Source organism: Pseudoliparis swirei, chromosome 10, assembly GCF_029220125.1.
Source record: "Pseudoliparis swirei isolate HS2019 ecotype Mariana Trench chromosome 10, NWPU_hadal_v1, whole genome shotgun sequence".
NCBI lineage: Eukaryota > Metazoa > Chordata > Actinopteri > Perciformes > Liparidae > Pseudoliparis > Pseudoliparis swirei.
Window position 1 is genome coordinate 8,184,038 of NC_079397.1, and position 25,153 is coordinate 8,209,190.

General features: G+C 47.2%; 2 protein-coding genes across 6 annotated transcripts in view; one reads left to right on the top strand and one right to left on the bottom strand.

Moving 5' to 3' along the window:
* gas2l3 (growth arrest-specific 2 like 3) overlaps window positions 1-5,588 on the top strand; it is a 32,696-nt gene extending 27,108 nt beyond the window's left edge. For both annotated transcript variants that reach the window (XM_056424979.1, XM_056424978.1), the window contains exons 6-9: window positions 1,090-1,153; window positions 1,229-1,370; window positions 3,022-3,126; window positions 3,253-5,588. In XM_056424979.1, the coding sequence (XP_056280954.1) occupies window positions 1,090-1,153; window positions 1,229-1,370; window positions 3,022-3,126; window positions 3,253-4,548 (1,607 nt within the window). In that variant the 3' untranslated portion in view covers window positions 4,549-5,588. The remainder of the gene's footprint in view (window positions 1-1,089; window positions 1,154-1,228; window positions 1,371-3,021; window positions 3,127-3,252) is intronic.
* A 527-nt stretch (window positions 5,589-6,115) lies between these two features.
* Window positions 6,116-25,039, bottom strand: tm7sf3 (transmembrane 7 superfamily member 3). 4 transcript variants are annotated; one of them, XM_056424982.1, is made up of 12 exons: window positions 24,844-25,039; window positions 22,889-23,043; window positions 13,984-14,134; window positions 13,512-13,632; window positions 11,563-11,734; window positions 11,266-11,443; window positions 10,370-10,456; window positions 8,874-8,954; window positions 8,582-8,734; window positions 8,392-8,492; window positions 7,485-7,647; window positions 6,116-7,396 (listed from the first exon to the last, which is right to left on the bottom strand). In XM_056424982.1, exons 1-12 carry the CDS (start codon window positions 24,914-24,916, stop codon window positions 7,143-7,145), a joined length of 1,689 nt encoding a protein of 562 aa, XP_056280957.1. In that variant the 5' UTR covers window positions 24,917-25,039; the 3' UTR covers window positions 6,116-7,142. The 4 variants fall into 4 exon arrangements, with proteins under 4 accessions (XP_056280957.1, XP_056280956.1, XP_056280959.1 ...); XM_056424981.1 differs by having other exon boundaries at window positions 11,536-11,734; XM_056424984.1 differs by lacking the exons at window positions 22,889-23,043; window positions 24,844-25,039 and adding an exon at window positions 17,423-17,513 and having other exon boundaries at window positions 11,536-11,734.
* Window positions 25,040-25,153: the final 114 nt, after the last annotated feature.

Genomic DNA, 25,153 nt, shown 5'->3' on the forward strand with positions numbered 1-25,153 from the left:
ATCATCCTCCTCTTGAATAACCAGATTAAAAGACAAATAGTGCAAAGTCAAAGGAATCAAAGAATACATTTTGTATATCCAAGTAACGGAAGAATCCGACATCGACTGGTATATCTTTTACTCCAGTGACTCCGTCTGTCTTCCACCAGACGAGTCATGCTCTGAAACCTTGGAATTGGTATGATAATGAGTTTCCCCTCTGTCTACCTATTGGGGGGGATATTTTCCCTCCAAGCTTTTCTTTATTTAGCGAGCCTTGTTGAGTCCAAGAGGATTAAAAAATCTGGCCGAAAGGAAGTGTGAGACCAAGTAAATAATAAATAAAAAGACGCCATATGCAGACAATCCCTTAAGGAGTTCTTTTAATTATTTACTCGGATGATGACTTGATCCGTTAAATAAGAACACCAGCTAATAAATAAATATATATATAAAAAAAGTTAACTCCTATTAACAGTTGACCCGCTATTATGGAGGTTGTTGGCAGCGTGAATCCGACTAGACTGGAAGCTCCTTTGTAGAGCTCGGTTGTTTAAGCCTCACTTCTTAATGGCTTAATAGTATCTGTTGTGGCCCGAGGACTCAGCATGGGGCATCACTTCATTACATGTCATTTAGCAGACTCTTTTATCCAAAGCGACTTACAATAAGTGCATTCAACCCAGAGTACAAACTCGGAACAACAAGAATACAGAAAGTAACATTTCTTCAAGAAAGTCGAAAGTACCATAATAAGAGCCATTTAAGTGCCACTGAAGTGCTAATCTGTGTTTTAATCCAGATATAGTCGCAATATAGAGATATAGAGCCATTACAAGTAATGGCTCTCCAAAAAATGGATCGGGCGACGATTTCTTAGAAGGAAAGTCACAAGTCTGCTGTAATTCTGCTATAAACTTTAGTTGAATGACTTCAAGTTGCGGCCCTCGAGCTCTGTCCTCTTCTGGATGAATCACCCGACGACCACTCTGGGAATAATTTAAGTTTCTCTTCCGTGCTCACTCTCGTGAGAGTGTCCTACTGAAGGAAACCAAGAGGGCAGCTGCTTCTTCACGTCATCTGACCGTAAACTGTTGTCTTCTGCCCCAGTGCTGCACAAGGAGCCTCGCCAAGTGTGTCTCTGCCTCCTGGAGATCGGCCGCATCGTCTCCAAGTGAGTGTTTGAGCGCGGGGGAAGAAGCCCGGGCGCCCCAAAGGGAGACGCCGTTCACTCTGCCCTGTGTCTCAGGTACGGCGTGGAGCCTCCTGTGCTGGTGAAGCTGGAGAAGGAGATCGAGCTGGAGGAGACTCTGCTGATGGCGGAGGAGCCGCCCGCGGCCGTGAAAACCTTCAGCGTGTGCTGCCAGCACGGCGGCCTCTACCAGCCCGGGGTGAGTTCTGGCAGAAACACCGGACAGCTCGAGACTTCCTCGTCTCGACCGGTTGCCACCGAACGCGATTGCAATATTGGCGAGCTGTCACGCGGCGGGGTTTGAAATGAGCGTCGAAGGGGCCGCACAGCTGATCCCATTAGCATCGCGTCGGCGGCCCACGTGCGACCCATTTAAGGCCGCCATATTGGCGCCCCACACATCGCAGCTTGACCACGTGCCGCTCAGACCGGCCGGCCACCGTGACTCCCTCGAACGCAGTCTGGAGTAGCACAGGGAGTCTCTCAGGGCGGAGCCTCCTCCACCAACACGTTCTGAAACAGAGCGGATGGAAGTTGTGATCCTCATACCGTCGGTGTTGGGTGGGTTTATTCCCCTCAATGAGGCTGTGATACTGTCAGTGTTTGGGGGGGTTCTAGGAGACAGCTTGGCTAAACATAGTCATTCAAGTGGAAGGCAGTTTAGATCAAAGCAATGAATCTAGTCTTTTTGTTCCCAGATTTATATTCACACATTTAAATTAAGGCTGTGAAACGATTAACATTTTTAATCAGGTTAATCACAGGTTTCTGTGGATTAATCATGATTAATCCCATATATACATTCAGGGTTTTTCCTGGGTCAAAATGGGTCTTCGGTGCTCCCAAAAAAATGTTTTGTCTGTTCGTTGAGTGAGTGATCAGCAACTGGCCGCTCGGTCCATTCGCGCACCTCACAGTTGCGTATTGATCAGACAAGAAGACACGCTTATCAACTCCAGTGTTTCCCCTACTATTATAACAGGGGGAAATCTCCACCCGTCACCCTGTAATTTTCGTCCACCCCCCCCCCCCGTCAACAATTCTCGGCTCGCGCGACAGAGCGATGCGCGCGCCGGCATCGAAGCTCTGCGGCGACAGCGATCGACATATTGAACACCCCTGCATTAAAAGATTAAAGAGCCGAGAGTTTTTTTCAGCGTGAGAAATACGATGTGTGGCGGGAGTGCGTGAGTTAAGACCGAAATGCGTGAGTCTCACGCTCAATGCGTGACACTTGAGAGCCCTGCATTGCTCACCAGTGCGCTCGCCAGCATCGGAGCTCTGCCGCGCGAGCCGAGAGAAGAGTTGTTGACGGGGGGGGGGGGGTGCAAGTGACTTTCTTTCGTCCCGATGTGTGCGCACACGCCGGCATCCGAGCTCTGCGGCGCGCGAGACGGAGATCGGAGTCGTGTTAATGCGACACGTAGAGACAGAATGACACGCTGCTGGTTCGAGACGACCAACAACAGACGGATTGGAAGCTCATTCTGCGCATGCGTTAAAAAAAAAAAAAACGAGTTAAACCTGTAATTTAATTAACTGAGTTAATGCGTTATTTTTCACAGCACTAATTTAATTATCTGCTTGTGAGCGGCAGCTTGGAGCAAATGCTGCCAGTTGTTTTGGTCCAGTGTTGGGAGATATGTTTTTAAATGAAACGTGTCACTGATCGCTTCAGTGGGGGTAACGGGATCATCCCTAACTGATACATGCAGCAAAAAAATGCGAGAACCTAAAATGTTTTCCCGCCACTATGTTGGGTTAAAAAAAGTATTTGTGTTTCATGTTTACAAAGAGATTCCAGTATCAACCGACATGGCCGCCTGATGAGCCTCTTGTGTCCCCTCTAGGAGCACGGCATGGACGACCCACCCTGCCACTGTGCCAACCGAGTCTCCATCGAGTACCTGTCTGAGGGACGCTACAGACTGGGAGACAAGACCCTCTTCATCCGGGTGAGTGCACTCATCGGCTCGCTTCACGTCAGGAATCCAGATCATGTGATCCGCCTCTGAGTTGTTGAGCATTTGAAACGCACATGAGGTTTTCAGATTGTGTTTACTCTTAATTCCCCGACACAGATGCTTCATGGGAAACATGTGATGGTGCGCGTCGGTGGCGGCTGGGACACCCTGCGAGGCTTCCTGATGAAGTACGACCCTCTGCGGGTGCTGCAGTTCACCACCCTGGAGCAGAAGATCCTGGCCTTCCAGAAAGGCCCCCCCGGCCTGGGAGGTCACCACGGCAATGCGGCTCCACCCACTCCTCCCGACATGGACCCCCTCGCCGCAGTCAACGACCTCATCTCCTCCTCGTCCTCCTCTTCCTCCACCACCTCATCATCGTCGTCGTCTTCCTCCTCCCGTAAGCCGCCGTCTGTGACCGCCGGGGGTCAGGCGTGTCGCTCGTCCCCGGCCTGCACGCCCACGTTGAACAGGAAGGGCCCTGCCGCGGCGCCTAAGAAGAATCTGCCCAGGAAGCCCACCCAGCTGCCCCTGTCCATCAGCACGGCCACAGCTGGCTCCTCTCTGCCCCCCGTGCCGGTGGGTCGCTCCAGACAGCCCCACCACCTCCTGGGGGCGCAGGTCCGTCGCAGAGCTCAGACTCCATGCCCGGTTCCATTGCCTGCACATGCAGATCCGAGCCCCGCCTCCAAGCTGAAGCTCAGACCGTCACCGCGTGGCCCCGCCTCTCATCCCAGGAGCCCCGTCTGCCCCGAGCCGTCTTCCAAATGCCCCAAACCCTCCAGCCTCATCACCCCTGTGCCTCGCCCTGCCACTGCTCCAGCACGGGGCCTCGCCACAAAAGAGGCCCGGCCCCCATTGGGTGCCAGCCAGCGCTCGCGCCTCCTTGCTCAGCGGCGTTCGGGCTCCCCGGCTTCGCGCCTCCGCCTCCAGGCCGCGAGGCGGGTGCGGACAGCCGCAAGAGGTGCAGCGGCGCCAACTCTGCAAACCCGGACCACCACCCCGAGTTCACGGACGGCCTCCCCGGAGCCGCCAAAGCCGACCTGCTCGCTGCCGAAGAGCAAAGAGGTCGCAGCCAAAGCCAAGGGACCGGCCCCTCTCCGCATCCCAGCGGCCCCTCCACGTGGAACCGCTGCTGCCCCCGGGCGGGTCCCAGTAGGCAACACGGGCCCTTCCCCCACCAGCAAAGCCAATCAGAAGGCAACGGACACAGCACAGAGGGTGGGGCGAAAGCAAGCCGTCACCGGGAGGTCAGCTGTCCAACCGGACGCGTCCCCGGCCCCGAAGAAAACCGTCTCCAACGGCAAAGCTGCAAAGACCGAGCCCGGCGTCCTCAAGAAGATCCAGCAGCACAAAGGCAAAAGCGAGGACCCTTATTTTGAAATGAACAGCCGCAGGAGACCGAGGACGTAACTCCGGTCTCTGAGGACTCGCTGGCTTCCTGTTGGAACTCTTCCTCCTCAAACAGCTTCTCATTGTTGTCTTCAAATGTATTTTAGTTTTTTTGTATGTTATTTAACAGCGTAAAAAAAAAAAAATGTAATCCAGGGTCAAAGGTCATGTATGTCTTCTCTCTGGTGATTGAATGGTCTTTTTGATTGAGCGGTCAGGTGACCTGGTCAACACTAAAACTTGCACAACGTTTACATTCTCACTCGTCTCATGTGAAGCTGTCCCAGAGGATTTGTGTTCGTTGGCTTTCGCAGAACAAAGGATTTAATTTAATCGCTAACATTAACCTCAAAGCAGCATCCCAGGATACAGCCATGGTTTAGGAAAAGGCACTTGGGCGACTGGATCGGTTTGTATTCGTGGGTCAGAAGGTCCGAGGCCCGCTTTCCCCATTCAGCTACCAAAGTTCTGACATGTCTGGAGTTTTTGAGACACAACTGGAACACAAATCATGGTTTCTGGTGATTGCTTTGCTCCCCGTTGTGAACGTACTCTCCGCTGGTGGATGTTCGGACGTGATACTCGTGTCTTGATGTTTGTAGAAGTGATGTCTAGGTGGGAGGTTCATCTCCATGGCGCCGGACAAGGAGTCATCAGAACGGCCTTTCCTGTCGTGTGCCTTCATCAGAAATGTCTCGTTTCTGAGCGGTATTAGATGGGGGGGGGTTATGGTTTTTACTGATAAATTGCACATTGTGTACGAGCACTCATGACTTTGGTTTTTCTCAGAGAAAAGCCGAAGATGAACTACTGATCGAACGCCTCTTCTTTTTCACAGAAGACACTCCAGAATCTACGTTTGTGTGTACAAATCTAGTTTTCTATGTGGTGTTTGTTTATGTGCGAGTCCACTATACATGTCCGGCTTTTCTTTTTCCTCGTTTGGCACTTTACAGGAACCGCCATGTTTGTCTGGATTTGAATGTTGATTCTGTCGATATGTCTCTTGTTTCGGCTACCGTTTGTGTTTTGATTAATAAATGGGCAAATGTTTTAAAGACCATCTCAAGTACGTTGCATGTGTATTAACACGTTATTGTACATTTGAGTCCACGGAACCCACAAAGTTTCCTAAAGAGCTGATTAACCAGAAGTGAAATCACCTATTGTGCCGCCCAGTGGTCAGAAAGAAACACTACACCAGGGTTTCGGTTAGTTTGGGTGGTTGAATTTTGGGATTTTAAGTTTACTTATAGAAGTGGAATGAATGTACTCTTTTAAAACATGAAAATGGAAACCACATGAGCCAACCTTCTTGTATTCATTGTGATAACAAGAATCTAGACCTAATTGTTATGACCATTTTATTTTTCTAAAAGGCAAACCGAACAGTGGAGGATAATTCATGTCAGCCTTCTGGACGCCAACCTGAGGCGAGAAGTCATTCCAGGTGTTGACATGAGGGAAAGCAAAGAGAACGCTGGTTCAACTCGACTTGATCCTGGGCTCTGGTCGAACGCTGTTGGGTTTCTTATCAATGCCCAGGAAAGGAAATAACTCAATCTCATTTTTCATAAACATGTCCCCATATTGTTTTAGATTTTTATTTGAGAGTCCACAAAAAAAGAAAGCTAAATATAAAACGTAGAGGCTTTGAAGACCAAGTCTGGTCGGTGCGTTGTGTCTGAAAGCTGAGCGTAAAACCCTGAGAAGTCACGGCACACGGGCGGCAGTTTAAAGACGATAAATCGGCACCATTACAGCCAGTACATTAAGAACGAGTACATTAAGAGCCAGAGTGCAAATAACAACAAGACTGACAGCACAGTTCCAGTCCAAAGAGGTTCAATCAAACTACTCTGACACTGAGCGCAGAGAAAAGTGTGTTTTCTTTATCTTATTCTGTGAAAAGGCAAACGTGTAAAAAAAAAAACGGTGCAACATTTATTCACTCGGTCAGTTTTTCTTTCGCAGCCTCCGTTTCCTGACCTGCGTGACTCCAGCAGGACTTTCAGGGCTAAACGGCACATTTAGAGTCGAGTCTAAAACTAAAATGTAAAGTTTAAAAATCAACTTGGCCTGTGGTTGTAATTTAAAACCAAACTACAACAATGTTCTGGATGGACATTTAGATGCCAGCCGAGCGACAAAAAGTAAATGAAATATTCTGCTGTTGCATTGAGAAACAGCTTTGTTGTATCGATAAGTCCACAGATAAAATGCTTCGCTTTGCTAATTGTTAGTCGTTTGTAACTTTAGTGCAGGAAGTTAGTAACAGACACCAAAAAGCATCTACAGCTACATTTGAGATATATTAGATAATATTCATCTGTTCAGTTTCAGTGATTTGGTCAAATGTCATTTAAGCATGAAATAAATAATGGTTATGAGGGACAAAATGTCAAAGTCTTTGTACAAAAACCTTTTTTAGGAATTTAAAAAAAGTGGTAACCCCCTCTCTGCGTCATTTATGGTGCATTCCAACTGGGACCCTCCAGTCAGCTGGCCTGGGGTCCCAGCGCCCACTGTGAGGGACAATATTCCTCCAGAAAAAATGCAGCACGGGGATCTTCTCCCCCCCGCCCCCCCCAGCGACGGCGAGGGGCGTCCGAGGTCTACAGGAGCAGCGGCGTGTGCTCCCCGGCCGAGTCCATCCTCTTGGTGAGCTGCCGCGCTCTGGCCAGGAGGCGGTTGGTCAGCGGGGGGAAGTGGTGGCTCGGGTCCAGGACGTTGGTCTTGCGGCGCTCGCGTTCCTGCAGCCACATGAGGTACGGGCTGGGCGGGAAGAACGGGCGGGAGTGCTCGCGGTACAGCTGCAGGACGATGCCGCCGACGCCGAGCACCACCCACACCGTGATCATGGAGTAGTCTGGGGGGTGGGGGAGAAGAAAAGACAAGATGGTGTTATAAAAGGCCGCCAAACGAGCCAGCCGGAGAGCGCCGTCAGACTGACTCACCGATGGCCTGGAAGGGCATGTCGGTGAACACGGCACTGAAGTTGTTGTTGAGGAAGCGTTTGAGGATGTTCAGCGTGATGAAGGACAGGCTGGTGTAGATGTAGGCGTTGATGGCCAGAATCACGGCGTAGGCGCCGACGGTGCCGCACGTGACGATGTTTCCCTGGTAACACAAAAAGACATCACTCGCTCAAGATAATAAGAGTAATATTGTCATTTCATTTGTACTTTTTAAATTAAAATAAGGTATTTGGTTGGCTGTAAAGCACCGTAACCTTCTTTAAAAAAAAAATATGAATGGGACTTTTTTTATAAATGGAACTTATTTTAAATTACTTGTCTTTTTTCTTCTCCAAATTAGTTTAGTTACCATGTGTAAATTCTCTGAATTGTGCTGCGGACCAGTGTCATCCCTCCATCCTACCACTAGATGACGCCAAAGCAAAGCGCTTACATCCTACGTCCTTGGGTCGAAGCAAAGCTGCTCTCCAACACAGACGAAGGCATCCAAGAACACACAGGAAGTCACAGAAGTTGTTACATCCGGTCTGATTTCATCTCTCCATCTGCCACTTTATATTTGTTTGAAAATATATATATACACCTGTGAATCAGGCACTGTAGTCTTTCCTTTAGATTAACCCTTTGCACAACATGAGACAAACGGCCAATCGGCTCTCTGATCTGCATTTCCCATCATGCCTTGTTCTGGAGAGCAACTGTGCCGCCTGCCTCTAAAAGCTGTGGTCGCCTCGCTCTCGTGAGGTTACTGCTGCCCCGCGTGTGCACGAATCAAACTTGCATGCATTGTGCAGCGATGGCTGGTGATCGGTTCTGCCTAAAAGGGGCGGGGCAGAGGTGAAACCCACGTGACACAGATAACCGAGTCGGTGGGTCTCTCCGTTACCTCTCTGGGCCAACGCACGAAGAACAGCGGCACAACGACCATGATGCAGCAGAAGGTCACCCAGAACACGGCATCCGAGCGTCTGAGCACATCGAGGTCACCTGGACGAAGAGCACACTCGGCGTTTATTAGACATCGCGGCAAAGAGCCACTGAAGTCGTGGCGGGGGACCGGACGGACTTCTTCCTACCGAGAGGAGTGAAGAGGACCGTGGAGGCGACGAGGAAGCCGAGCATCAGTCCGATCACGACGATGCAGGCCATGACCGAACCCCAACGCCACCAGCTCATCACCAGGAGGACCCCGCCCACCACGCCGATCACCGCCGACATGGCCAGACAGACTGCAGGGAGACGGTGGAGAGGATTCTTACTGTGGGATATGCTCACGGTCTTAAGAGTCTTGCATGGTAGCTTTAAATGTGTAAACCGACAACGCGTTGCAAATTATCAAAAGTGTGGCTGGAAACAACAACAACTCACTGTCATAGTCGAGTTCTGTGGTCCTTGTGATCAACACGAAGAAGAAAAAGGTTCCGAAGCTGAATCCCATGCAAAACAACTCTGTATGACAGAAAGAGAGAGAGAGAGAGAGAGGGTAAATAACTTAACACGTCACAGTAACTCAAACGTACTGTAGAACCAGAACAGGCGAACTGAGGCCAGAGAACTCAGCGGCTGGAAGTGAATGAAAGCACATGGTCCGATGTCCCCCCCCCCCGCCGACCTTTACAGTCAGAACCACAGGAAAGGGTTCACAGAACAAAATGATTTCTGCATCACATGCGAGGCGACCACACGAGGCCGGCCAGCACCGGACCCGACGACTGTGGTTCCTGATATTCATCCTACACACACACAAAGCTACATGGGATTCAATCAAAGTATCCAAAGCTTTTGCTTTCGTTTAAGTCTCTTTTTTCCCTTTACGTCCATCTGGGGAAGTTAAGACTCGCAAACATGACATCTGACCCCCACTCATCTATTCTGTTGACCCTCAAGTGAACTGTGCCTGCAAAAAGAGCCAAGAATAGAACTGCTCCGGTCCAGCGTCGGAAATACACACGGGCAAAACTGCCCCGAAGAAATATAACGTTGCCCACTAGGAGAGGGAAAAACGCCCCCATAATTTCCTCTAATAATTCTGATATTTTAATTAAGTTTTGTTTTTGTTCTTTGTTGTGTGTGTGCAATCCATTTTACCTGTACTAACGAGTAAAAAAAAAAATCAATAAATATAATTTTGAATTATAAAAAAAACTAAGAAACAAGTGATAATTGTTAATAGTTGTTGATACCTCCATCTGCCTGATGGATCATGGAGGTCCGGATCGTTGACCATGCGTACTACGAACTAGTCATACACACTGTCATATTCATTGAATGTGTTATAACTCTGTAATGATTCCTTCTGGTCACATGACATTTATTGCTTTTGTCCATCCTCCTCTGTTGCTCTCCTGAAGGTTTCTTCACTTTTTTTCTCCGTGTAAGGTTATTTGTCTATTTCTTGGGAGTTTTTCCTGCTCCGATGTGAGGTCAAAGGTCAGGCATGACGTATGTGTACGGATTGTAAAGCCCACTGAGGATCATTTGTAATATCTGGCTTTAAAAGATAAACTGAATTGAATGGACATTCTCCATCCCTCAGCTACATCACAAGCTTTGGGTTGGGACCCAAAGAATACGAGCGGACCGAATGAGCTTCTGTGTGAGGAGCTTAGAGTCGAGCCGCTGCTCCTTCTCATCCAGTGGAGCCGCCGATTCAGGAATTTTATAATTTTTTAGGGGATTTAGAACACGCAGGAAGGGTCCTAGAGCTCATCTGGCCTCAAAGTGACTCTAGATCGCCCCACTCAGCCCACAACACGGATAATAGATGTATGAATGGCTTGGTATTATGAGCAGGAGTCCTAATAAATATTAGGTATAATGTATGACAACACAATAATAAAGTCCCATAAAGCGATAGCACTCACCACATTTAAAGAAGCGATGCCCAAAGAAGCAGACAAACAGGCCCGCCAGGCCAGCGACCGTGAAGAAAACCTTTGTAGAGATCTTTCCTAAAAAAACAGCAATATAAAATAATTAACAGTGTTCAAAGCAGAGTAGCTAAAAGGTCTGACCTTCTCTCCCAGCATTCCTTAACCTTAAAAAAAAGATAGTGCAATCAAAAGATCCCTTTGGGAACCAAAGCTAAACCAACTTCCAGGAATTTGGCCGACAAAAATGCATCATGCATCGTTTCATTAAAAACATTGTTCTATTAATAAATGTACACTACCGTTCAAAAGTTTGGGGTCACCCAGAAAATGTTGTGTTTTCCATGAAAACTCACTTTTATTCATTAAATGAATTACAAAATGAATAGAAAAATGGATAGAAAATAGTAAAGACATTGACAAGGTTAGAAATAATGTTTAGTTTCATTTTTTTATAATAATTTTGTTCAACAAACTTTTCGCTCAAACGAAGACCAGTTTCATAGCTTCTCTCACCAGCATAACTGTTTTCAGCTGCGCTCACATAGTCTTCTAAGGCGATAACACAATGTACCATTAGAACACTGGAGATGGGCCTCTAGACACCTATGGAGAGATTTAATTAAAAACCAGAGAATAGTCTTTCACTACATTAACTATGTAGAGAGTGTATTTATGATTTTTTTCAATGTTATCTTGAAAAAAAGGTGTTTTCTATGAAAAAATAAGGACATTTCAAAGTGACCCCAAACTTTCAGCAGTGTACCTTATTTCAGTTTTTTTTGTTTCAAACGTGATGAAAGCAAAAACAATGAATCATCAAAAACTCCCGGATGACAAAGAATTGAAACGATAAACCCGCAATGACACATTCAGGGTCCGGAGCTCACCGAGTGTTTGGCAGCCGTCCAGCGTGGAGGCGAAGCTGCAGGCGTAGGTGTGGGCGGGGATGTAGGAGGCCGAGCTGTTCATCAGCGGGTCTCTGACGATGACCGAGTAGATGACGCCCTGACCGGGGATGGAGTTGAATGCCGCCATGCTCATCTCGGATGATAGCAGCGTCATGACCTGCAGCGAGAGGGGGGTGGCGGGGGGTGGATGGTCAGCAGGCCTATGTACTCCTGGTTATCTGTCATTACTTTCATTACACGTGTTCTCACGAGAGCTCTCGTTCTTAAGTGGCCCACCCGCTTGCCGCTCTTCATCATGCCCTGGACGTCCGCCACGTCCTGAATGCCACTGAACAGGCTGCGCTCTGATAGGTCGTTCTCAGGCAGGAAGTACTGGTAGATGTCATACAGCAGCCGCCAGCGCGTGTCGGCTTCTGTCGATTGGTCGCAGGCGGCAGGAGCTTCTCCCCTGATGGAGAGCCGGGACAAATACAATCGTCTGTGTGAAGTTGGCTTCAGCCATTAGAATAACTTCTGTTATTGTTTATTAATACCTTCTCTGTCTGAGGCGCTCTTCTTGTGTGAGTAACAATGAGTGAAGGGCTCAGTGCCGTGCTCATTTTTGTGAACAGAAAAGTAATCTGAAACTTTGAGAGACTTGACCGATATGAATAGTAGAGAAGCAAAGTATTTTACAGATGTAATGCTTTATTTTTGCCTCTCCTCATTTCCTGTGTATTGTGTCCCAAAGCTGTACGACTAAATAATTCTAAGCAGGTTTGGAAAATTTCACAAAATTAGGAGTTCTTAAAAAAATTTTTTTTTAAAAAGGCATTCTAAAAATACTTTGAGCGTGCTGCTGATGTACACTATTGTCCCAAAATGCATTGCACAAAGAAATTGAAGAAGCGGCAAAAAAAAAAAATAGTGAACTAATTTTAGATGTGGGCGAGACAGATGCAGGAACACTGGATATTCATTTATGAAGTTAAGTCACAAACCCTGCCGCTGGATCTCGACGACCACTCAGATAAAGCTACTATTGCCCCCTCACCTCCGTGTTTACACAATGTTGTTGTTGTTGTTCCAAACAAGGCTGGAATGGCTCAGAAAGTGCCGTGTATCTCATATCTGAACCCAGAAGCTTGACAACTCCGTCTCATATTGTAACACCAGTGTCGCAGCGCCTATTGCAACATTTCCTGTTTGCACATCGTACCGAATAGTTCAAAACTTTATACATAAAGCTGACATTCAAAATCAACACATCTTTCTTTTTGCACATCTGTTTATTGTGTCGAAACCCTGTGTTTCTCCACAGCTGCAGATACAGATCAGGCTGCACTAATCAGTATTATACTATTTGCAGAAGAAGATGCGTGTGGTGGTTATGTAGGATTCTTTCCACACACAAAAATTCAGCTTCAATCCAGTAGCCCTTCAAAAGGGATGAAGTAATGATGAGTCACAGCCATTAAAGAAATGTGATTTTATAAAAAAAACAATTGCTTTAATAAAGCAAAAAAATAAACTCAATTGAAGCTTCGAAAACGTAAAAACAAAAAAGTAATTTGGAAAAGTCCTATTTGTTATTTACACTCGGATATCATCGAGTGTGCTTCATTTGGTCACCAATTCTAAAAAACCCTGTGACGCTTTGCATTGATTATGCAAAGTGGAACAGCTGGGGTTGGGAAATCACAAGGCGCCGTCGGTGTGGTCATCATGTGGACTCCTCCCCCGACTCAACAACAAACTTCCCCAGACACGTCAAACAAGTCAAGCTTTAGCTGAAGTGAAGCCGCTGCGGACCCACGACAAAGAGCCCAGTATTAGTCCCAATCGCTGTCGGTAATGAGCTGAAAACTACATTTGACACATCTACGCATGCGGTCTGGCATTTCCAAATCGTCCCACCACATGATATTCGAATGATAACGAAACTTGACGAGAGTTTAAAAAAACTAAAACAACAACAATGGAGTCTGTGCTGCCACAGACTGACAGGCACGCAACAGGAAGCGTTCCAGCGAGTCGGCTTTGTGACACATAAGACATTCTTGAGAAAATTAAGCAAGTACTATCAGCTGCGGAGGAGGAGGAGGATGAGGAGGAGGAGGAGGAGGAGGAGGGAGCACGAGAACATTTCAAAGCAAATAAACAGCGAGGCAGTTTGGCTGCAGGTTCTGGCGGATGGACAGGGTTCAACAAGACAAACAGGAAGTTGCCCATCACCATCGCGTTACCTCTCGTATCCTAAGTTTGCCGGTGCAAACCGGATGGTGGTCTCATAGAGGTTGTAGAGGATATAGACGTTTGGGTCAATGTCCAGGGTGAACTCCGTGTTACAAGCTCCGGGGACTGGGTCTAAAAAAAAGAAAAAGAGAACAAATTCATTATTAGTTGCCGTGTCGGGCCCGTTAGAACAGAAGACCAACAACAAACTCATTCCCCTGATCTTTTGTGGCAGCCTGACTTGTTGTTTGGGTGTTTCAACACACGAGAAAAGCTTATGAGCAACCACGCTCTAATCGATGCCAGCGGTCACTCGTGGTCTGCACAAACTTCCTCAAGTCAAAATCACCATCAACTCGAGTTTCTTTCAGCTTCCTCGTTATTCTGACTTCTCACGTAAGACGCCGATTAGAGTGGCACGAGTCAGAAGAGAAGCGGGACATAACATCGGCCAGGAAGAGTGTTTTTTTTAAGAAGAAGTACCGGTGCTGGAGTATGGGAGGATGACCCCGGTGCCCGCCACTGTGTCCTCATCGGGGGAAGACAGAAACAAGGAGAGGGACGCCTGGCTCGGCTGGAGAGCCGACAGGAGCCCCGAGTCCACTGCGGTCAGAGAGGTTCCCTGACCCGGCATCTGAACCAAACAGACACATCATCCCTTTGTCAAGCAAACAGACAGTACGAGCAAACAGTCGGAAAGCGGGGCAGCGTACGGCTTGTTTTTAATTAAATCTCTCCATAGGTGTCTAGAGGTCCATCTCCATCGTTCTAATGGTACATTGTGTTATCGCCTTAGAAGACTAACGGAGGGTTAGAAAAGCCTTGAAAACCCTATTTATATTAGCACAGCTGAAAACAGTTATGCTGGTGAAAGAAGCTATACAAATGGTTGTAGCTTCCTTTTAACTACAAGTTTGAAGAACACAATTTATATTTCAATTTTTTTATTATTATTTCTAACCTTGTCAATGTTTTGACTATATTTTTTATTCATTTTGCAATTCATTTGATAAATAAAACATTCTCTGGGTGACCCCAAACTTTTGAACGGCAGTGTATGTCAGTCAGATTTCATCTCATCAATCTAATAGTTGCCATGGCATTTTGACTTGAGGAGAGGTCAGGGGATCCCTAGAAGGTAGGCCTCTTTATCTGGGGACCACATGTGTACTAAAGTTCATGGCGAGTGGTTGAGACAATCTCTTGGCCGCCAACATTAGCTAGAAATATGTTCTTTTCAGAAAAGCACACACTCTTGGGTCTCTGTTGAATGGGCACGTCTACACACACTGACATTTTCATAATGTCCGTCCACCTTATGATGCGACTGTGGTGGCCAAAAAGTTAACAACATGCTTTGGAGGTTTGTGTCCATAACAATCTCACTCCCTGAAATAAATGTAATGGTATTCAAAAACAATTTCATTAGTTGCTTATAATCTAATGAAACGGAATTAAATAATTAAATTAAGAAGTTCAAATAGGTCCACGGGTTAAAGCTCACTGAGAAGTTTGCTTATGTTCAACACTTGTCAACAAATCCCATGAAAAGCCTAAACCAGCGATGAATGTGTATTGTGTGTATCGACGCTGCGACACAAAGTTCCATTGTTCTTTAAAAACTAGGAAAACACATTGATTAAGTCACACTGTTGCATTTGGTGACACGTTCCTTTTTTTATCATGTTAAACTTATTTTTTTGCGAGTAACCTCAGGTGTATTAATCTGCAGCATTAAAGACAAGACCCTACAAAAAGGAAATTGCCATTTATTCATAATTTAATGAGATTTGGTGACAATAAGAGAGAGAAAAAACTGCATAACTCGAACATCATCTGGATTTTTTGGCCCTGATACTGATACCTGGTCTTTGGGTATTGGCCGATACCGAGGACTGATCCAGTACCAGTGTGTGACAGGATTGTGACCGTCACCAGTAGGTTTCCGCCCCCTAAGCACCAAGGAATGCGCAACCAGAGGGAACGTTGGTAACATGCTTTATTGGAGCGCTCTGACCGCCGACTGTGTCTCTGCTCATGGCTCCCGATCCTCCTTCTGCCCAGCTCCTTTATGGAGAACGACTCAGATACACAAACACAGATCGTCATCAGCTGGACTGATTACCAATCTCGTTACCAATCAGTCCAGCTGATGACAATCAGACACCGTTCCCTGAACCACACCCCCGCTCCACCCACTCTGCAGCAGAGCCTAAACACCCCCCGCTGCCACATACCTCCACCGCCCGATTTAGGCCGGGGCAACATCCGGCCTAACCTACTCCCCCTCCCTCCCATGAGAGCGGGAGAGGAAGTCGGCCACGACCATCTGTGTCCCCGGCCTATGGATCACCTTGAAATTAAAAGGCTGTAAAGCCAGATACCACCGAGTGATTCGGGCGTTGGTATCTTTCATGCGGTGGAGCCATTGGAGCGGGGCGTGGTCTGACCAGAGGGTGAATGAGCGTCCCAGGAGGTAGTAGCGCAGGGAGTCGACCGCCCACCGGATGGCGAGGCACTCCTTCTCCACCGTGCTGTACCTGCCCTCCCTCTCCGACAGCTTGCGGCTGATGTACAGCACGGGCGGTCAAACCCCTCTAGCTGCTGGGACAATCGCCCCCAGCCCTCTGTTCGACGCATCCGTCTGCAGAGTAAAAGGGAGAGAGAAGTTAGGTGTGTGAAGGAGTGGTTCCCCACAGAGAGCTTGCTTTACCTCCTCAAACACCAACTGGCACCGCTCCGTCCACTGGACCGGATCTGAGGCACCTTTCCGGGTCAGGTCAGTCATGGGGCTGGTCAGCTCCGCAAAGTTCGGGATGAACCGCCTGTAATAGCCCGCCAGCCCCAAAAACTGCCTCACCTCTTTTTTAGTCTTGGGCCGCGGGCAGGCTGCGATGGCGGCGGTCTTGTCCACCTGCCCGGCGCCCAAGTGGTACCCCAGATACCGTACCTCCCTCCGTCCAACTGCACACTTCCCCGGGTTGGCCGTAAGCCCCGCCTGCCTCAGGGACTCCAGCACCGCACCGACCCGCTGCACATGCTCCGCCCAGGTGGTGCTGTGTACGATCACATCATCCAGGTAGGCGGCAGCATATGCAGCGTGCGGCCGCAGCACCCAGTCCATGAGGCGTTGAAAGGTGGCCGGGGCCCCGAACAACCCAAAGGGAAGCGTGGTGAATTGGTTTCACCCAAACAGAGTGGAGAAGGCCGTTTTTTCCTTAGACTCTGGCGACAGAGGAATCTGCCAGTAGCCCTTGGTTAAATCCAGTGTCGTAAAGAAACACGCAGTGCCCAGTCGGTCCAGGAGTTCGTCGACCCGGGGCATTGGGTAAGCATCGAACCGTGACACATCGTTCACCCTGCGATAGTCCACGCAGAACCGTATAGACCCATCCTTCTTGACCACAAGAACAATGGGACTACACCAGGCACTGTGGGACTCTTCTATTACCCCCATCTCCAGCATTGCAGCCAATTCCCGCTGAACCACCTTTCTCTTGTGTTCAGGTAACCTGTAGGGTCGTGACCGCACTGTCACGCCCGGAGGAGTCTCAATCTCGTGCTCTATGAGGTTTGTGCATCCTGGAAGGAGAGAGAACACATCAGCAAACTGCTTTTGCAACCGGGTAATGTCTGTTTTCTGGGTCCCGGAGAGACGGTCTTCACAAAGGAGCGAGGCCAGATTGGTGGATTTTGGGACCTCAGGCCCCAGCTCCTCTCTCTCAGATACCGAGGACACCAGAGAAACAGACTCCGCCTCCCTCCATGCTTTTAGGAGGTTGAGGTGGTAAATCTGTGTAGCTCCGCCCCTATCAGAACGCACCACCTCATAGTCGACATCCCCCACTCGCCGTGTGACCACAAAGGGCCCTTGCCACTTGGCGAGGAGTTTAGAGCTGGAAGAAGGAAGCAATACAAGTACCTTCTCTCCCGGTGTGAATTGTCTCAGCCTGGCACCTCTGTTGTACAGCCGCTGCTGACGCTCCTGGGCCTGGGGCAAATTCTAACGTGACAGCTGACCCAGTGTGTGGAGCTTTGCTCGCAGGTCCAGGACGTGTTGGATCTCGTTTTTACTGGTGCTTGGCCCCTCCTCCCAGTTTTCTTTAATGAGGTCGAGCACCCCCCGTGGATTCCTGCCGAACAAAAGTTCAAAGGGAGAAAATCCCGTGGAGGCCTGGGGAACCTCCCGTACTGCAAACAACAGAGTCAAGCCATTTATCCCAATTACGTTCATCGTCATTAATAAATTTACGGATCATGGACTTCAAAGTCTTATTCAGATGCTCCACCAGACCATCGGTCTGTGGGTGGTACACACTGGTCCGAATAGACTTGATGCCCAGTAACCCGTAAAGTTCTCTCAGTGTTCTTGACATGAACTGGGTTCCCTGGTCAGTCAGAATCTCTTTCGGGATTCCGACTCGGGAGATGACCTGAAACAGCGCCTGCGCGACACTCTTTGCAGAAATGTTGCGCAAGGGCACCGCCTCCGGGTATCGTGTCGCGTAATCCACGAGGACTAACACAAAGCGATATCCGCGTGCACTCCGGTGAAATGGCCCGATGAGGTCCATAGCGATTCGCTCAAATGGAACCTCCATTAATGGCAGAGGGCGCAAAGGTGCCCTCGGAATGGCCGGAGGGTTTACCAATTGACACTCCGGGCAGGACGCACACCCACGGCGCACATCCACCCGGATGCCCGGCCAATAAAATCGGGTCATTATCCGGTCCAGAGTTTTATCATACCCCATGTGACCAGCCATCGGGTTATAGTGAGCCGCCTGGAAAACCATGTACCGGCGGCTCTTCGGCACCAGCAACTGGGTGCTTTCCTGCCCTGTGTGAGTGTCACGGCTCACTCTGTACAGTCTGTCCCTGATCAATGTGAAGTGCGGATATGTCTGCGCTGCGTCAAGGTGCACCAGCTGACCATCAATTCGTATCACTTGGTCAAAGGCTGAGCGTAGAGTATCGTCCCGAGACTGCTCGAGTGGAAAATCTTCCATGGAGTGAAACTCGGGAGCCGGAGGAGTCTCCCTAGTAGGCTCCGCCGGTTCCCCCTCCCCGTCTGCAGTGTCGGACAACCTCGCGTCACCGCTGAGCACGGCGCACACACCGCATGACCCTGTCTGCCGTGAACGCACCCCCGCAGCCTTCCCCATTAACTTGTCAAAGCCCGGCCAATCGGTTCCCAAGATTACGGGGTGCGTAAGGCGGGAGCTAACCGCGACCTTCACATTATGCTTTTTCCCCCCGTGTCTAATTTCCGCTGACACTATGGGATACTCGTGAATGTCCCCATGCACACACCTTATCTTCACCCACAATGCCTCCACCAATGACCGACTCAGATACACAAACACCGATCGTCATCAGCTGGACTGATTACCAATCTAGTTACCAATCAGTCCAGCTGATGACAATCAGACACCGTTCCCTGAACCACACCCCCGCTCCACCCACTCTGCAGCAGAGCCTAAACACCCCCCGCTGCCACACAGTGTTTGATCAATAAGCTGCCTGACTGGGATCATTATTGCATTTGTAGAGTCACGTCTCATAGGGTCCATTGGACCTGGCTGGGTCTGATGCCATGGCTCTGCTGATGCCCCGCCCACTCCTCCAGGGTTTTTCCTGCATAGAGAACATGTGGGCGCGCGCCTAAGCCGTTTTCCCGAACGCCTATGACAAATCCCGAGTGCCTAAGGCAAAAAAAGTCTGCGATGGAAAAAAAAAAAAAAAAAACCTGTGTTCATCGCGTGCATGTCAGCGAATATGTTCTCAATAGTATGTTTCAAGTAGGCTACAGCCGAACCCTCGTTCTGTTTTGATTAATAGTAATCGAGTTGATAAGTGTGTCTTCTTGTCTGATCAATACTCAACTGAGGTGCGCGAATGGACAGAGCGGCCAGCTGCTGATCACTCACTCAACAGCCCGACGTGCACGAATACACCTGGACTATTGTCAATAGGGATGCACCGATCTGATCGGCGCCGATCCATATCGGCCGATATTCCCATTATCGGTTTTGATCGGCGCTCTCAAAACGGCCGATCAGATGACGTAACATCTGCGAGAACTATCAGAGACGTTTCAATAAGATAAGATAAGATATATACTTTTATTAATCCCCAAGGGGAAATTGGTTCTCTGCATTTCACCCATCCTTAGTTATTAAGGAGCAGTGGGCTGCAGTGATGCGCCCGGGAAGCAACTGGGGGTTCAGTGCCTTGCTCAAGGACACTTGCAAAGTTAGCGGAAAGAACCACGTGAAACAACATCCGTTTATCAAAATAAGATGTCGACAAATCATACACTAAATAACATATCCAAGTAAACAATGAACTGATTTTGTATCTTTATAAATCGTTTCTGAGATTTAGCTTAAATTATGCTAACATTAAAACATTTTTACTGTTCCAAGGAAGAGTTTATAAAAATAAGTCAGACTTTTGTATGTTAAAAAAAGTCCTGTATATAGATTTCCCCAAGAGTTCCAGGAAATGAATGCAGATGTGTTCCATACATATCTGAAATCCCCTATAATAGCAATCAATCAATTAGGAAATTTTTCAAAGTAAAAGTCCTAAATGTTTAATGAAATCTGTAATTTCTTTAATGTTTGAGGTGCTTTATATATGTATTTCCTCATATTCCTAGGCAATAATGCTACACAATAAATAGAATGCTTCAATCGACACCGTGATCGGTGATCGGTATTATCAGATCGGCAGATACTGATTTCAGTGATCGGTGATCGGCACCAAAAAACCTTATCGGTGCATCTCTAATTGTCAATCTATTAGCCGATCTATTTTAGCAAAATGATTTCCTCGAGCATTGCCTGCATTATTTATGGGAAAAATAAATAAAAAAATAGATAGATGTCTGCTAATTCCGGTGATATGGCAATTCAGACCGTGCGCGCGCAGCACACGAACTTTTTTTTTGGGGAGCACCGAAGACCCATTTTGACCCAGGAAAAACCCTGTCCTCCTCTCTACCTCCATCTGCCTGATGGATCATGGAGGTCTGGTCTCGTGGTCCATGACTACTACCAACTATTCATACACTTTGTCATACTCATTGAATGTGTTGTAACTCTGGAATGATTCCTTCTCTACACATGACAGATATTGCTTCTGTCCATCCTGGAGAGGGATCCTCCTCTGTTGCTCTCCTGAAGGTTTCTTTCCTTTTTTCCTTGTGAACGTTTTTTTCTTCTATTTCTCAGGAGTTTTTCCTGATCCGATGTGAGGTCCTGGGACAGGGATCTCATACGTGTACAGATTGTAAAGCCCTTTGAGGCAAATTTGTAATTTGCGATATTGGGCAATACAAAATAAATGGAATTGAATGCACGCTAACATTCTACCGTTATACCGAGTATGACAAAGTTCAGAAGCCGATTCGGATCTTGTAAACAGCATATTCCGTTTGGATATTACAGTTGGGCCTTAATCCTTTTTCAAAAGGAGCGTTTTCAAAATCAAGACGTGTGCGACAGGCTGATAGTATTCAGGTTTTAGGAGCATTCTTTGGACAAAGACAGCAGTGTGTGACACACGGCTCTGCGAATACACCGACAGACTGCAGACATACATGCCCACAAGAAAAGCCCACATCTCTGGTTGGAAGGAGATACAACCATACTTCTAAATATTAGAAAAGACTTGCATGTCAACAGGGTTTTAGACATGTGCAAACATCACAGCAGCAACCTTTTCAAGGCGGTGGTTCAAGCGAAAGAGGGAGGTCGAACAAGTCCGCCACGGGTTAATCAGGGGATGCATGTCAACAGGAATATATGTGGAATTATATTCATTGTCATTAGCCACTACTTAGTAGGAATATTTCCTTTTTTTATCGTCGTAAGAGCCGAAAAAGTGTAATATTTTAAACATTTAAACAGTCAGTGAATGTCCAGTTATATGCTGTATGAAACCATGTGCACTTTTCATCTGAGACATAGTGAAGTTTCTCTGGTAGAGTTGTATATGTCTGGTTTGTTAACCGGGAGTAGAAATGGAAAATCGTGAGCAGCAATAGCAACACTGGCGGATAAAAAGACGAACAAACATTTAAAAAGGATCTGGTGGTTGACTACCTGCAGTGAGTGAGAGTGATGCAACATAACATGAAAAGGAAATGAGTTCAAATAGAGATAATATTAAAAGGAAAGTGAGTTGGGGCCATGTTCACTCCTCATTAAACCCTCTGTTTCTGTTCTGAAAACCCACTGCCTCTTTTTCTCTGAATATCCTTTCGCAGTTGTGTCTCCATCTCAAATGTTGACGTCTATTTGCGTCACCAGGAGACATTTTCAGCCAGCGAGAAACTAGCAGATTTGTTTTTCTTTCTCTTGTTTTCCAACGTTTACATTACCAGAGGGGTGGAAAAAATAATAATAATAAAGCTAAACTAAATGAGGCAGTCGGTGCAGCGTGGACCCAAACCGAGCTGTCCCCCTGAGACTTCTGGGGCAGACGCCAGAAGGTTTTTCCCTCCGGGCCGCCCTGTCTGCCGCTCATGACCAGTGGGCTGCACATCAGCTGACTGCCACTTCTCCCAGTGGGTCAGACGGCCTGGCTCACAAAGCCTCATTCATTAATCATGGGGGGAACAAACTGCCTGCTCCGACATGAAGCATAGCTCCAATTTTACTGTTTAGTTTGTGTTTTTCTTCTTTTTAATCTTTTTTATTACTGTTACCACTAAAAGACTCACTCGATTAAGGATGTGGAGAAACTGATTCGCCGTCTGATTTGCCAGAACGTTCTAAACTCTGAATACCACGTTGAGAGCAAAGTCTTGCACCGTGACAACATGCCAGCAAGCAGACCAGTGCTGCTAAGATGGTGTGTTTTTTATTCTATGCAGGGGGACCTTATGATTTATGATTACCTTATTTACGTTTCTTCACTAATAAAGGATGTTGATTAAAAAAAGTGTCCAATCTATGATGCAATACACAATGTTTTTTAAAAGGGATAGTCCACCACCAAATGAAAAATACATGTTTTTCCTCATACCTGTTGTGCTATTTATCAATCTAGCTGGTTTTGCTGTGAGTTGCCTAGTGTTGGAGATCTCCGCCTTCTCTTGTTTATAAAAAGACTATGTGGCAACATTATATGTTTACCAGAAATCATCCACAGATCTTGTTGGGAGCAGTTTCATGTAGAACCTATTTTCTTTCAAACAGAGCCAGGCGAGCTCTATCTCTTTCTAATTAGAGGCATCGTGCTAAGCTAGCCAGCTGCTGGCCGTAGCTTCATATTGTGTACAAAGAGTGGTGTCGATCTTCTCCCATAACTCCTCTTAAGAAAGCACAGAATATTTCAGATGATGAGAGGAGAGTTGTGTTTGTCAGCACTTGCTCACCCTGGCGTAGGAGAGCGTGGCGTTGCGGTGCTGCGTGTGGAACTGCAGGGTGACGTAAGCGACGTCCGGGGTGATCCGGGACACCACGGCCTGCACCGTCTCGTTCCGGGAGACGCTCACGTTCTGGAACGTTCCCGGCAGGAAAATGACCCGGTCTGCAACCGAGAGGGACAAAGTCTGATTAATCGCGTGGTTTCATTGGAGTCGATTGGTTGGAGCGTGCTGCCTATAAACCGGCTTCAGTGATTCCAAGCGACTCGGCAGAAGGACAAGGACAATACCGTCAACATTCAGTCAACTGTTTATCTCCCGACGTCACAGACAGCAGAGTGGCTGTTGGTGCTTTGCCAAGAAGGTGACCTGAATGCATGTCAGCAGCCCGTCCGAGAAAGATCTTACTGAATGGAGAAGTAAGCTCTGTGTTGAGTAATGAGTTAGAAATCTAACAATGATGTATAAACTTATCCAATGTTCAGATTTGCAGTGGGTTACTATTTTTTTATAGAAAGTGCTTGCCTTTAGGGAACGCGTCAGCTGTTCACTGAGGAGGTTTCTTGTTGGCTAAAAAGTCCCCAAAAAACGTGAAAATATGTAAGAAAATAAATCTATTTTACAATTGGAATATTTAATTAAAATTATTTGTCAGTCCTCCGTGATTTCCAACGTTATCTGAAAACCTTTGGACTGGCCAGTGAAGCGTGTCATCCTCTGATCACGTGCTTACTTACGTCAATGCCATTTAGTTTTTTCCCAGAATGAATCCACTCATGTATGCATTAACTTTGTATCTGAGGGGAACGTGCAGAAAAGCACAGACACTTGATTTGCTGTGTATTACTGTACCATGAGTGCTTCAGATGATCATGTTGGAACAGCAACCATCCAACTCTGTATGTGATGATCCGTAGTTTGACCGATAGATTAGAAAAAGATAAAAACGGTGGCCCGTAGTTTTACAACAACTATTAAACTGCCAGCGTCATTCTAAAACATCTTTACATTACATTAAATGTCAAACAAACACTTCACCAAAGCAACTTCTTCAACTCATCCATTCACTGCGACTCTTCCTCGATACACATCTCTTTCACAGATCTGAAATGAGCTGCAGAAAGTGTTTCAACCTGAAGCGGAGACATTCGAGCATCCGGTCTGCCTCTTATTGTATCTCACCGTGTTACTGCTGGTATTGTGCTGTCTACCAAAGTCTTGATTCCTTTCCCGACCAGAGGAACCACAATGACTCACTCAACCTGGTTTCACGACCTCATTTCCTCACAACACCCTCCGTTTGTTTGGATTCAACAAAATCAAAACATGCGACAGTGTTAACCGAACTGTGATTTCTCTATTTAACTTTTATCTGACAAATCCATCCTCTTTTACTCGTATATGCTGGATTACGCATAAACTGTCAACAGCTCATGAAGTTCCACTTTTGTTATACTGCAACACACCCAATATGAATATCACAGGAATACTACACACTTTGTTTAGAATTGCTCGATGATGACCCCACAACATTTGCATACTCACAATTCAATTCTATTTATTTTGTTTAGCCCAATATCACAAATTTGCCTCAGAGGGCTTTACAATATATATATATATATATATATATATATACATACATACATACATATATATATGTGTGTAACATTGTAACTTTGTTTTGGGAGTTCAAACAGGACTAAATAGACACGTGACGCCGAGTATTTTGTGAGAATACATGGTAGCTAATGTGAGCTAACGTTAAAGCTAGACAGAAATAACAAGTTAACCCAGTGACACTAGTGATTTACAGCATGAAGGAGTCACAATTTAACGCGTCACCTGCTACACAGCGTTAACGTTGGCTAATCTATCAGCCGAACCGTACCAGTTTTACAGATTGAGAAAGGCAAATCGCTTGCTGAAAGTGAAAGTAGTGTTACATTAAACTGTCTGTAACTCACTTTCCACTTGCGCTTGAACTTCACGAGCCAGAAGAAGAACCAGCAGCAGCGGGCACCAACCCCCACGAGACATGTTCCTTTGCTTCAACGAGGCGCTTCTATCTGCGGCTCGGTGGAGTCATTGGGGACCTCGTAGCCTCCTGTGTTTGGGCAGCAGGAGTCCCCGCAAGAGCGACATGCTTGACTGGACTGAGAGGTTTCGCGGGACAGCCCTCTCCCTCTGCTGCTCTGACGGCTGAATTGATGCCCCCGCGAGAATCTCGAACTCGTTCACGCGATAGCTCCTTCCTACATGTCCAAGCAGCTTGTA

Coding starts and splice junctions, on each gene's coding strand:
- tm7sf3 (XM_056424981.1), bottom strand. CDS start 24,916: ATGTCTCGTGGGGGTTGGTGCCCGCTGCTGCTGGTTCTTCTTCTGGCT. Junction 14,135..22,888: donor CCACGCTCTCCTACGCCAGG/GTGAGCAAGTGC, acceptor TGTTTGGTTCAG/ATGCCGGGTCAGGGAACCTC. Junction 8,493..8,581: donor GGTCCTCTTCACTCCTCTCG/GTAGGAAGAAGT, acceptor CTCTTCGTCCAG/GTGACCTCGATGTGCTCAGA.